Here is an 11,119-nt window from a genome sequence, read left to right on the forward strand (position 1 = left end):
TATTCTTTTCTTTACAATAAGGCTTTCAAATAAGTCATGGTTGTTCGGCAGTGAGTCGATCGATGATGATGATGAAAGTCCGTTTCAAGCAACCACACCATCGCAATGAGGGTAGAAAAGATCCGTGACTTATGTACGCCACAGTCTGTCATAAGTCATGGTTGTACGGCAGTGAAGCTGTCGATGATGATGATGAAAGTCCGTTTCAAGCAACCACACCATCGCAATGAGGGTAGAAAAGATCCGTGACTTATGTACGCCAAACACAGTCTGTCACATCCATCTGGAAGTCCATCACCGTGATTTTATTTCGAGACAACATTGCTCTTGACCTGGCCTCACATAGCGAAGGGCGAGAAAAGGTTAAGCATACAAAACATCTTGAACTGTGACCACCGTCAGACTTAGCGTAAGCCCAGAAGAACCGGTTAATGTGAAGTGGATTTTGACGAAAAGGCGCAGTCCGCGCAGTCTGTTGGTATGCTTGGTTACTTGTTAGTATTAGTCACTAGAATGGTCTCCCAACTGCTCAGGTTACGACCACGCTAAGACGTGTGGAACTATAAGGATGGAGATGATGTAGGATGAAAAATTAAGTTGGTTCGCGGACACAATGCATGGATTCATCGTTGGAATGTGACCCAATGGTGTTCAACAATACTGAATACACGGTCGTTCAAACGAGAGTGGTGTAGCTATGAACAAAATCTGAATACGTCAGGTTACGACCACGCTAAGACGTGTGGAACTATAAGGATGGAGATGATGTAGGATGAAAAATTAAGTTGGTTCGCGGACAGAATGCATGGATTCATCGTTGGAATATGATCCAATGATTTTCAACAATACTAAATACACGGTCGTTCAAACGAGAGTGGTGTAGCTATGATCGAAATACTGAATACGTCGCCACGAAAATTGTAGGACTCCACCATAATAAAGGTCACCCTTCATGGCTAGTGCTTTCCTATTGCACAAACTTTATACCCACTTGGGACCTCCAAGGAAAAGCATCCTCAGATAAAGATAATCTACTAACTTGATACATATTTTCATTCCGTCAAAAATCAGGGCACAAAATGCACGTAAGAACTACGGTACACTCCACTGGGGACGCTTCCGTGAATACTATCGAATGGGGCTTATGCCGCGTTATAGTTAGACCCATAAGCAGATCGTATTATGCTACGGCTTTGGGGAAGTAACCGATTTACTTGCTATCTGAACCCACCAACCGCTCCTGACTTAGTATGGTTTCTGTTGTAACCGTAAAATATCTTTGCAGGATAAACCGTACACGTCACGTCACACGGTGTACAGGGGCTTGCAAGCGGCTCTAGCAACCATACACCTGATTTTTGTGTCGTGAGGCCACGCAACTGGCCAACTGCCAGTCCCTTTGTCCCAATGTGATAGTAAACCCTAGCTTCAGTCTAGCTCAAACATATGACGTCCTCTCTAGTTTCAATGGGCCTATATCAAAAGGTATCAACGTATTCTCATCAGCATGCACCCTACCACTCTTTGGCATTGTCTGATTCAATAGACTAACTTCAATGGAACAATTTGGGCTTTTCATACAGGGAAATAGAATTTACATGAACTAAAATCTCGGTGAACGTTCAAAGATGTAGTAATAAAATCAGACAATACAATTCTGACCCAGGGACTTTGTGAGGTGTCGGACTATTTGGACTAGTAAACGTGTCACGGTGAGATGCCAATTTGCCAAACACGTAGAAATGGCAACCAGAAAAGGTAACCACAATGGCGGTAGTTCCCTCGATTTAAGGTACTAGTTAATGTAGTTAACTATCGAAATGATCCTCACTGGGTCAAACGAAATCGCTTCTTTTCTGAGGGGGAGGGAAGGAGAGGGGTTGACCCTTATAAGAGCACAAATCTACGATAAAATGAGGCAACATAACTTGCTTTGGACACGAGGAAAACGTACACAACCAAACTAAACCATGTGCAGTTTGAGTCAGAAAAGCACAGTCCTTCATTCTTCCTGGAAACATTGAGGTTCCATCTTACCCCATTGGGGAGATTGCCTAAACGCGAAGCTACTTAACGCAACTTCAAACGAATGACGTCCTGGTGACCAGACTATTGATGATACGTGGTTTTTCACAATCACCTTGCCTAGATTCTTCATCAGCACAAATGTTCGTTCTGTGAGAAGATATGTACCCCCATATGGATAATAACCCCAGACACGTAACAACTGTTTTTCGAGAATATCCTTACAGAAGAATAAGTGTAGTTGGGGTATGAATAACAAAAGCCACTCACTCTGTTGTTTCAATGCGAAAGCACGATTTATTTAGAAGCGACACTTTAACACAGTAAATCTAACCTGAACTCACGATCGTTGACCACACTTCGATTCACGTTTTGTGTGGACAGAGTTGCGCACATGACGTACAGCTGTAGCCGTAGCCAAAGCAGAAGATCGGACCTGATAAGCAAGAAAGTACGAGAATTATAAGGGTTCCACCAGCAGAGAAATTGAAATTGCTGTCAGGGTTGAACAGCGAGGCAATCAAGTCGTAATCAAGTTCCCAGTAGTCAACTTCCCTGTTCCCTCAAATTTCACTCAAGAGCATACACCCACCTTGGTCTACCGGGAGAATGTTGCCGGGACGAGTGGAATGGAAGTTTTTTTAGTTTTTCTCAAAACATTCTTGTTCCACGCTTAGAATCGTGAGTTTCATCATCCGTTCCGCAGCTTTAGAATAAGACGAACACGGTGAAGTCGTCGGGGTATTGTTTTTTGGTTACACTAGAGGCGTTCAGAGGTCTGAATCGTCACTACTTACCGTAACTCCTGCTTGAACATCTTGCAGGGCTATCACTGATTAATTCGAACTGCCCATAGACTCCTAACAATCCCAACCTTTCTCAAGGCGACTTTGTGACACATTTCTGATTTTTTTGCACATAAGACATCCTATGTTGGCCTTGCCCCTAACTGCTATCAAGTGTCTGCGGCATTGTCATTGGTTTCCCATATTATGATGCCCAAATCTTTTCCCAGCCTCAAAACGCATTGAGCATTCTACTAAGGTAGTTCCGCTTGCGTTCCATCATCACCATCATCATTGTCAGCTGCAAGAACCACGTACTTGTCGTACGGTGGTTGTAGCTACCACAATTTCGTTTATCGATGATTTGGGGAGGTGGGGTAGGTAGCTGCACATTGGACGCAGGAGCTGATAGATTGGTGCGAGGATGTATTCAATGCATCACCGCTAACACTCATAGCATCGCCAAATCCTTTTCCGACAAACATTCAGGGGTAACTCTATCCCGCAACCTTTTTTACGTTGGAACAAGTTACATAAGTCTCCAATTGAGAAGAATTTCTTGTCATTCTTCACGACCGGAGAATCTGTCCGCTCCAGATCATCTCAACTCTGGTTTCGTACCGCAGGGAGTTTCATTTGCTTAAGAGTCGTAACTCACTACTAACCAGCCTTGAAATTTCATTTTCGGCAACACAATCAGTTCGCTACTCCTCTGTTAGCTCCACCCATTTTGCGAGCATACTGCCTAATGCTGCACAAGGCTTGGCTAAACTCTGCCTCGAATAGCCCAAAGACCGACAGAAAAGCTCTGAACGACACCGTGCAAAGGTCGATGACGATAGTCGCAACTGACGACCTGGTTCAGAGATGGTGAAGCCACTCACAACCTTCAAAAAGGCTTCAGAGCCGTAGTAAGAGCAGCAGTCAAGCAGAAATATCCTGGGAACAATTTAAGTAATTTTGGACAGGGGTATCCGTACAGGAAAACGCAGGAATTTTAGACGGAGATGCGACCACTGTAAGAAATCAGCAGCATCCTACAAGTGAAGCGGTCTTCCCATCGAAAGGTTGACAACATTAGGTGAGTGGCAGTGTTAGAAAGGAATTTCGGTAGAAAAATCGGTAAATGTCTTCTAAATGTATCCAAATGATCGAAAGAATACAGTTTCTGTCCCGTTCATAAGCGATGGAATTCAAAAGAAAATCACAACGTCAAGAGTGAAGTGGGAGTATCTGTTGGCATCTGTGGGTAAACTAGTAATTTAGGTAACCTTGATAGGGAATGACACTCAAATAAAAGCCTCTGTAGCTTGTGACGCAAAGGGATAAATTTGGGTAAAAAGCAGGTATTGGAAGTATACGTTCTTCAATTTTGCGACGTTCTCCGATGAGCATAAGCACATCTTCCTTAAAGATAAAGAGTGTAGCACCAGTAAGACTATTTTCTGAAGAACTTGGGGTTAGCCACAGGCTTGTAGCCGTCAGATCAGCTGAAAGAAGCCGTTTTCAAACAAATATATTGAAACCGCTTGATATTGCAAAGCTGAAACGCGGTTTCAAATGTACCAAGTTGCACGAGCCAAATGAATTCAACAACTGCATATCGAAATCACCAACAAAAAGGAATGGATAAGTAAAGAGACCCAAGTTAGAGTGGGGAAAAGTATAAACAATTCAACAATTGTCGAAGAAGCACTAAGCGTGCTGTCGATTTTGGCAGAAACAGGGAAGAACCAGACAGTTCACAGATCTGGGACTGAAACCATGCAGGGCGTTTGCGAATTTGTAGCGAACGAGTAAAACTCAACTTTGCTACGAAAGGTAATGAGGCAATAACTCGCAAAAGAAATGTACCTTCTAAACGCATTACATGAGTACCGATGCCTGAATCGAGTCCGATTCCCTTTGGTATGACTTGAAAAAATCCTCGTATTCAACCAGATGCAGTGTAAAGAATGGAGCAACAAATGAACGAATGTTGCTTGAAATCTCTGGGAGAACCGGCATCTTGTAAAATTTGGGGTATCTGAGGGGAAATCTATCTCACGCGATGTTTCGTTCCATTTTACAGCTCACACTGATCACCTTTATAAACCGAATAGGCAGCCAAAGGACAGAATTTGACCCGGTATGATTGGCACTAGTAACCAAGGTAGCCTTTCCTCAACAAAGAAGAGCAACTTAGGTCGTATCAGAGCGGCAGTCGGGTTCCGCGGGTAAACGAGATACTTCATATATATATATATATATATATATATATATAAACTAGCGACCTAATTTTCCGAGCCCGGTAGCCTACGTCACCAATACCAGGATAACCGGCCATAATCGAAATAGTTTTTAAACAACCAGAAACCTATCACACAAAATCTCGACAACTACGTGCTTGTGTGTGAGTGTTGTGCCTTAGCTCTGACAAGAAGTCAATGATCCGTAGTTCGGTGTACGGACGCCCACAGTAGGTAAGTACACAGAACACATTCTGTTTCGATCAGTGTTCTATCAAGTCATTCGGTGACGATCCAAGCTACTGCTGTGTTCAAAGTGCGCCTTGATTCATGATAAAAAACACGATAGGCGATAATCGATCGGTTCGGCCTGTGTCATTCAACAACAAAACGTGCAACCTGGACGTTCACAGTGCGAATGTTTTGATGCGGTTGTCTTGATTCGGAAACGAGTGCTACTTAAATTGATCTACCTCAACGACATTAGCAGTAATTGTGAGTTCTGAACGAGCAAAATCGAAAGAACTCTTTCAATCAGGAGCCCTGATGGGAATTAGGGTCATATTCAAATATGCAGTCCAGCCCTTCTCAGCGACGGCTACAACAGGCTGCCTCAGAATACCGGATAAATAGGGATCTTATTTCCAAATAATTGGCATGTCAAGGAAGCAGCGCTTACATCAGTTCATCAGCTGACTATAAGAATTGCGCTCGGAGTATAACAAGAAAGAACAGGTAAGAATGGGTAAACGAAGCTTATGGTCGCCAATGTGAGTAGTTTTCACCTGAGGATTCATGCACTTAACCTCATCTACTGCCGTTTTGCGAACTCCATTGCAGCCGATTCTTTACATCACGGCCTCGACTTGATTTTTCTCAACACAGTTTTCGAAGTCTTACAAATGTGAAACATAAAAAAGAGTGACAAGCCACCAAAATATGAAACGCTGTGGGTGCATTGCCAACACAAAACTCTGGGGAAACACGGGGAGGTCGTGAACAGAGACCGTAAGGAGCTCCGACCCATCCCGGGGGCCTCCGGAAGGTTATTCAAATGCTGCCTCAAGCGAGTCGGTGTAACTGTAGGCCTCTCGAGGGTTTCGATTACAGAAACTCACCAACAGGTTTGATTAAGAGCCTTGCTATCACCTGAGTTTAATAAGACCCTCCACTGACACGTTTTTCGTAAAGTTACGGGCAATGTTATGGAGAGAAATAATCGTGCCGGAAGATCATAGACAGTGCAGGAAACAGCCATTCAAGGCCAATAGTTCAATGTCTTTTGGAGACGAAGCGACAAAGTATCATGGCCCACAAACATACCAGAAAAACCAGTCCGATAACAGTGACTCACATCACGTTCATGGATAAGATCACTTAGTTTCTGCGCTAAGTCCGGCTGCCTGTTGTCAAGGGCCTCCTGGAGTTTCGATTCTAAGGTGCCTTTGCGCAAACTGTCCCACTGGGATTTGGACGGGCCTTGAGGGATTGTGCACGGTGTGGCCAGTTCGCTGCTAGCAATGAACTAAACAAGAAAGTTTGGAAATCTGTCACTCGTGAATAAACAGAACTCTGTACAAATATTGTGCGAAACGATTTATTTCGTTCAAAGTGAGTGTGTAACGCATGGACAATATCTGTTGCGCAAATTTTTTGATGCACCCCGTGATTGAACTTACAGCTAGCATCTGCGCTGTCGTTTTACATCACAATTATTTTTCTCTGACAAGATTCAGCAGCTAAAACTATGGAACTCCTTCAGAAATTCTACCCAAGAAAGTTTTAAACCATACGGACAATCGACGTCTAGACTGGAAAGCCTATGACTACGCATACCAAGTGAGTCCCAGTTAGATGAGGTTGTGTATAGCTTGTGGATTTTTCAAATTTTCGCAAGCTACTAACGAGGAGAAGAGTAGAAAGCTGAATTTTTGGTGAACTACCAAGGGTCGACCACCACCCTGTTACACGCAGGCAACAGATTCCTGATAATTCTCAACGCCGGGAAGGAGTAAATCAAGGCATTACACGGGATTGAACCGGCTAAATGGCTGGAGCTTATTCTGATTTGCGACATTTCGGTATTTCACCCAAGAAGCCTCAAAACGAGAACTCAATGCAGAAACACATTAGTCAGTCATCTAGTCGGTCAAAATCTAGTTGATCAAAACAATGAGTTGCGGAAGATAAATTACAATAGAACTACCTCCATATGTGCTGAGGGTGAGCCAGGAAATTAGCAGAATTATTCCGACTTTTTTTTAAAGAAGGACTGCGTTTTGTCACCATTCGGAAGCTTTGGTTTCCCATACACATTTCTCAAGTTAGCTATAATCTGCATCCGTCCTGGTGACGCGGGATTCCAGCCCACGGTCAACAGACGTCTACCCACTTATATCATCGGTCAACAGCGAGACTTTCGATAGACGGGCAGCACACGAGTTATGCGAAAAGCCGATTGTGGAACCAACAAACGGCTTGTCCGAACCAAGTCACACACTAGTTCAATGAGTGCATAAAAATCCATGCAAACGGTTTCAAGTTGATGGTGAGATCAGCTTCAACGGCCTCTCTACCGACAGCTTTCAACCCATCCAGTCCGCTGACAAAAGAGCCAGGTGATGTCGGTAATCACCCAGATAGGGCAATTGTGTTCAAGATGCTCTGACCTGCTACAGACCAACCAGTATACGAAACAGCTGGTAATTAGAAATATTGGAGCCCTTGGGAAGTATTTTGCCCAACAGAACGTTGAGGCCAAGAAACAGCGGTTGCAGGATGCTCAAAGTCGCCCGACTTGGAAATCCAACCGCACCAAGTGAATAGATCGAAGAATTCGCTGCTCGGCGACAGCACAAACGATTTTTCGATTGTTTCGAATCGGAGGCCAACTCTTGTACATACTGACAGGGAACTGAGATGGTGTGGAAATAGTGCAGAAATAGTGTATGTATGACACAAGTATCTCAAATGACCGATACCAGGCTGCCAACCGATGTCAGTGGCGTTCTTCTTGTCAGTTTCTATCCAGATTGCCTGAGTGAATGTCTGGAGATGTAGGCACCTCGGAATGACTGTGGTAAGCTAGCACTAAGTCCCTCCTAGTCTACCTTTACCCTACAATAAGGCTTCCAAATAAATCATGGTTGTACGGCAGTGAAGCATCGGTGTTGAACACAGATGTCATGCTGTCGATGATGATGATTATGACCCAAAAGTGTGAACACAAGGCAGATGCGATTGATTGAGACTACTCGAATAGCTCAAGTTTTATGAAACAAATTACCACCCGCGTTCTGGCCCCAAACCTGGAGGGCCAGGGGACTATTTTTCATATATCTATCCATTGGACAACTTGGTAGGAAAAACTGGGTGGATGCAGCGTGAGAATGCTCTAGCGAAACCCACTGGGCTACTGAGGTACACAAACCGTCGCACGACGATAAGGCTGTCTATTGGCGACGGAGTGATAACATTAGCGACCGGAAGTGGAGCGACCATACAAGAGATTAAAAAGCTTTTTGGTGGGTTTCGCAAGCACGATTTTCCCTCTGATTTACTCATGGTGACAGAGTATTCTATCCATCTTGAGACCTGTTCTACAAATCAAATGGTTTGATACGAGAACCATAGGAAATAACTTGTTGGACTTGTTCGAGAATACGACTAATTTTCCGGAGCAAAAGGATTATTTTGTGTTTTTCCGGGCTGCAATGATAAAGAGGAAGCAAAAAATCCACAACGAACGGGAAAGCAGGTAAAATCCACCACCTAATAGGACGGTGAGATTAACCTGATTCGAATGGACGATCAAGCAGTCCGACTAACGTCAGTGGTACTAAATATAAACTATTTTTGCAAGTGGAGAGATCTGAATGCTTAGTTCACGGTTTTGGCCTCTAGGGCAATGTCGAATGAAGGTACTACACAAATGACTCGCCAAGGATCTTATACAATATAGATATCGCGAGCCACTAATGTAGCTAACTTACACTTATGCGGGAAAATGCTACGCATCTACTCATGAGGCAGCTGAAAACGCTTCGATAGCCTACACATGTTTAATTAGTTTACTGAGGTGTGATTCTTAGATTTTGATATATATTGCAAGTTTGTGAGGAAGTGTTCACTGCCGTCCATGAAGAATGCCAAAGTTGATTAGCCTCATTCAAAGAATCATCAAAATCACCACTAGGAGACCTACATTGTCACACGTTTTTCCTTTCGGACAGTCGACAGCCTTTTCATGTTTTCTCTTCCATGGGCGCAGTTTCACATCTTCAGTATTGGCTTGATCGTAAAGTGCTTTCAATCGGCCAGCAGAATTCGATTGAGGCGGAAATGCACTCAGAGCTACGTTTAGTGCTGTGTGGATAAACTAGCATACCTGTTGTGAGGATGTCCTTTCTCAACTGAATTTTACGAATTTTGCTTGAACGCTGACTGAGTTGCTGACGAAGACGTTGTAGTGATTCGAATTTCTAAAACATACCCAAACACATTCGAACACCTTACTTTGACGAGGTCCTCACGCATTGTTCAACGATCCACGTGCAAAAAATAAATTCGAAACTGGCACAATTGCACACACGAGTTACCACCTAAAAAACAGATCAGGAGTTTGAGAAGTTTCCGATAGCGCACCATTATCACCTTTAGAGACATCACATATATGACCAGAGTATAGCGCACCAATACCTGACCAATAGCAGTCACTTTATCCAAATAAATTGACATCGTTGTATGACATTGTTCTTCAATGCTGTTATGAATGACGACGATCACCTCATCAGTAGTGCCCCACCTACTGCTTCTTTATTTTGTAAATGTTCTTAGTCTATGAGCTGTCCTTAATCCCGGTTATTAGCTTATTATATATACGTGCACATAAAACTGGATTTAATTTGAGTACTTGTAGCCCCACTGATGCCTGTGCATTTGTTTCTACCTTCCGGTTCATTTAATTTGAGTACTTGTAGCCCCACTGACGCCTGTGCATTTGTTTCTACCTTTCGGTTCCTGTTGTCCATCATCATCAGCATTGTCATTGTCAGCTGTAATAATCGCGTACTCGTCCCACAGTGGTTACAGCGTCCGCAGTTTCGTTCACCGATGATTTGGGGGAGAGGGAGNTGAGTAGTTTTCACCTGAGGATTCATGCAGTTAATCTCATCTACTGCCGTTTTGCGAACTCCACTGCAGCCGATTCTTTACTTCACGGCCTCGACTTAATTTTTCTCAACACAGTTTTGGAAGTCTTACAAATGTGAAACATGAAAAAGAGTAACAAACCACCAAAATATGAAACGCTGTGGGTGCGTTGCCAACAAAAAACTCTGGGGAAACACGAGCAGGTCGTGAACAGAGACCGTACGGAGCTCCGACCCATCCCGGGGGCCTCCGGCTGGGGAAACGCAGGTCGTGAACAGAGACCGTACGGAGCTCCGACCCATCCCGGGGGCTTCCGGAAGGTTATTCAAATGCTGCCTCAAGCAAGCGAGTGTAACTGTAGGCCTCTCGAGGGTTTCGATTACAGAAGCTCACCAACAGGTTTGATTAAGAGCCTTGCTATCACCTGAGTTCAATAAGACCCTCCACTGACACGTTTTTCGTAAAGTTACGGGCAATGTTATGGAGAGAAATAATCGTGCCGGAAGATCATAGACAGTGCAGGAAACAGCCATTCAAGGCCAATAGTTCAATGTCTTTTGGAGACGAAGCGACAAAGTATCATGGCCCACAAACATACCAGAAAAACCAGTCCGATAACAGTGACTCACATCACGTTCATGGATAAGATCACTTAGTTTCTGCGCTAAGTCCGGCTGCCTGTTGTCAAGGGCCTCCTGGAGTTTCGATTCTAAGGTGCCTTTGCGCAAACTGTCCCACTGGGATTTGGACGGGCCTTGAGGGATTGTGCACGGTGTGGCCAGTTCGCTGCTAGCAATGAACTAAACAAGAAAGTTTGGAAATCTGTCACTCGTGAATAAACAGAACTCTGTACAAATATTGTGCGAAACGATTTATTTCGTTCAAAGTGAGTGTGTAACGCATGGACAATATCTGTTGCGCAAATTTTTT

The 11,119-nt window shown here is 43.8% G+C and overlaps 2 protein-coding genes across 2 annotated transcripts in view; one reads left to right on the forward strand and one right to left on the reverse strand.

The window, feature by feature from the left end:
- Positions 1–7,464, forward strand: part of T265_07219 (hypothetical protein) — a gene marked incomplete at both ends in the record, with an annotated part of 9,138 nt that extends 1,674 nt beyond the window's left edge. Inside the window, one exon of the mRNA XM_009172675.1 lies at positions 7,367–7,464. Within this exon, the coding sequence (XP_009170939.1) occupies positions 7,367–7,464 (98 nt within the window). The remainder of the gene's footprint in view (positions 1–7,366) is intronic.
- T265_07220 (hypothetical protein) overlaps positions 1–11,092 on the reverse strand; it is a gene marked incomplete at both ends in the record, with an annotated part of 17,166 nt that extends 6,074 nt beyond the window's left edge. Inside the window, 5 exons of the mRNA XM_009172676.1 lie at positions 2,370–2,461; positions 6,393–6,563; positions 9,243–9,391; positions 9,426–9,519; positions 10,819–11,092. Coding sequence (XP_009170940.1) covers positions 2,370–2,461; positions 6,393–6,403 — 103 coding nt within the window. The remainder of the gene's footprint in view (positions 1–2,369; positions 2,462–6,392; positions 6,564–9,242; positions 9,392–9,425; positions 9,520–10,818) is intronic.
- Between the last annotated feature and the right edge of the window lie 27 nt (positions 11,093–11,119).

This window comes from Opisthorchis viverrini, assembly GCF_000715545.1.
Source record: "Opisthorchis viverrini unplaced genomic scaffold opera_v5_162, whole genome shotgun sequence".
Classification (NCBI taxonomy): domain Eukaryota; kingdom Metazoa; phylum Platyhelminthes; class Trematoda; order Opisthorchiida; family Opisthorchiidae; genus Opisthorchis; species Opisthorchis viverrini.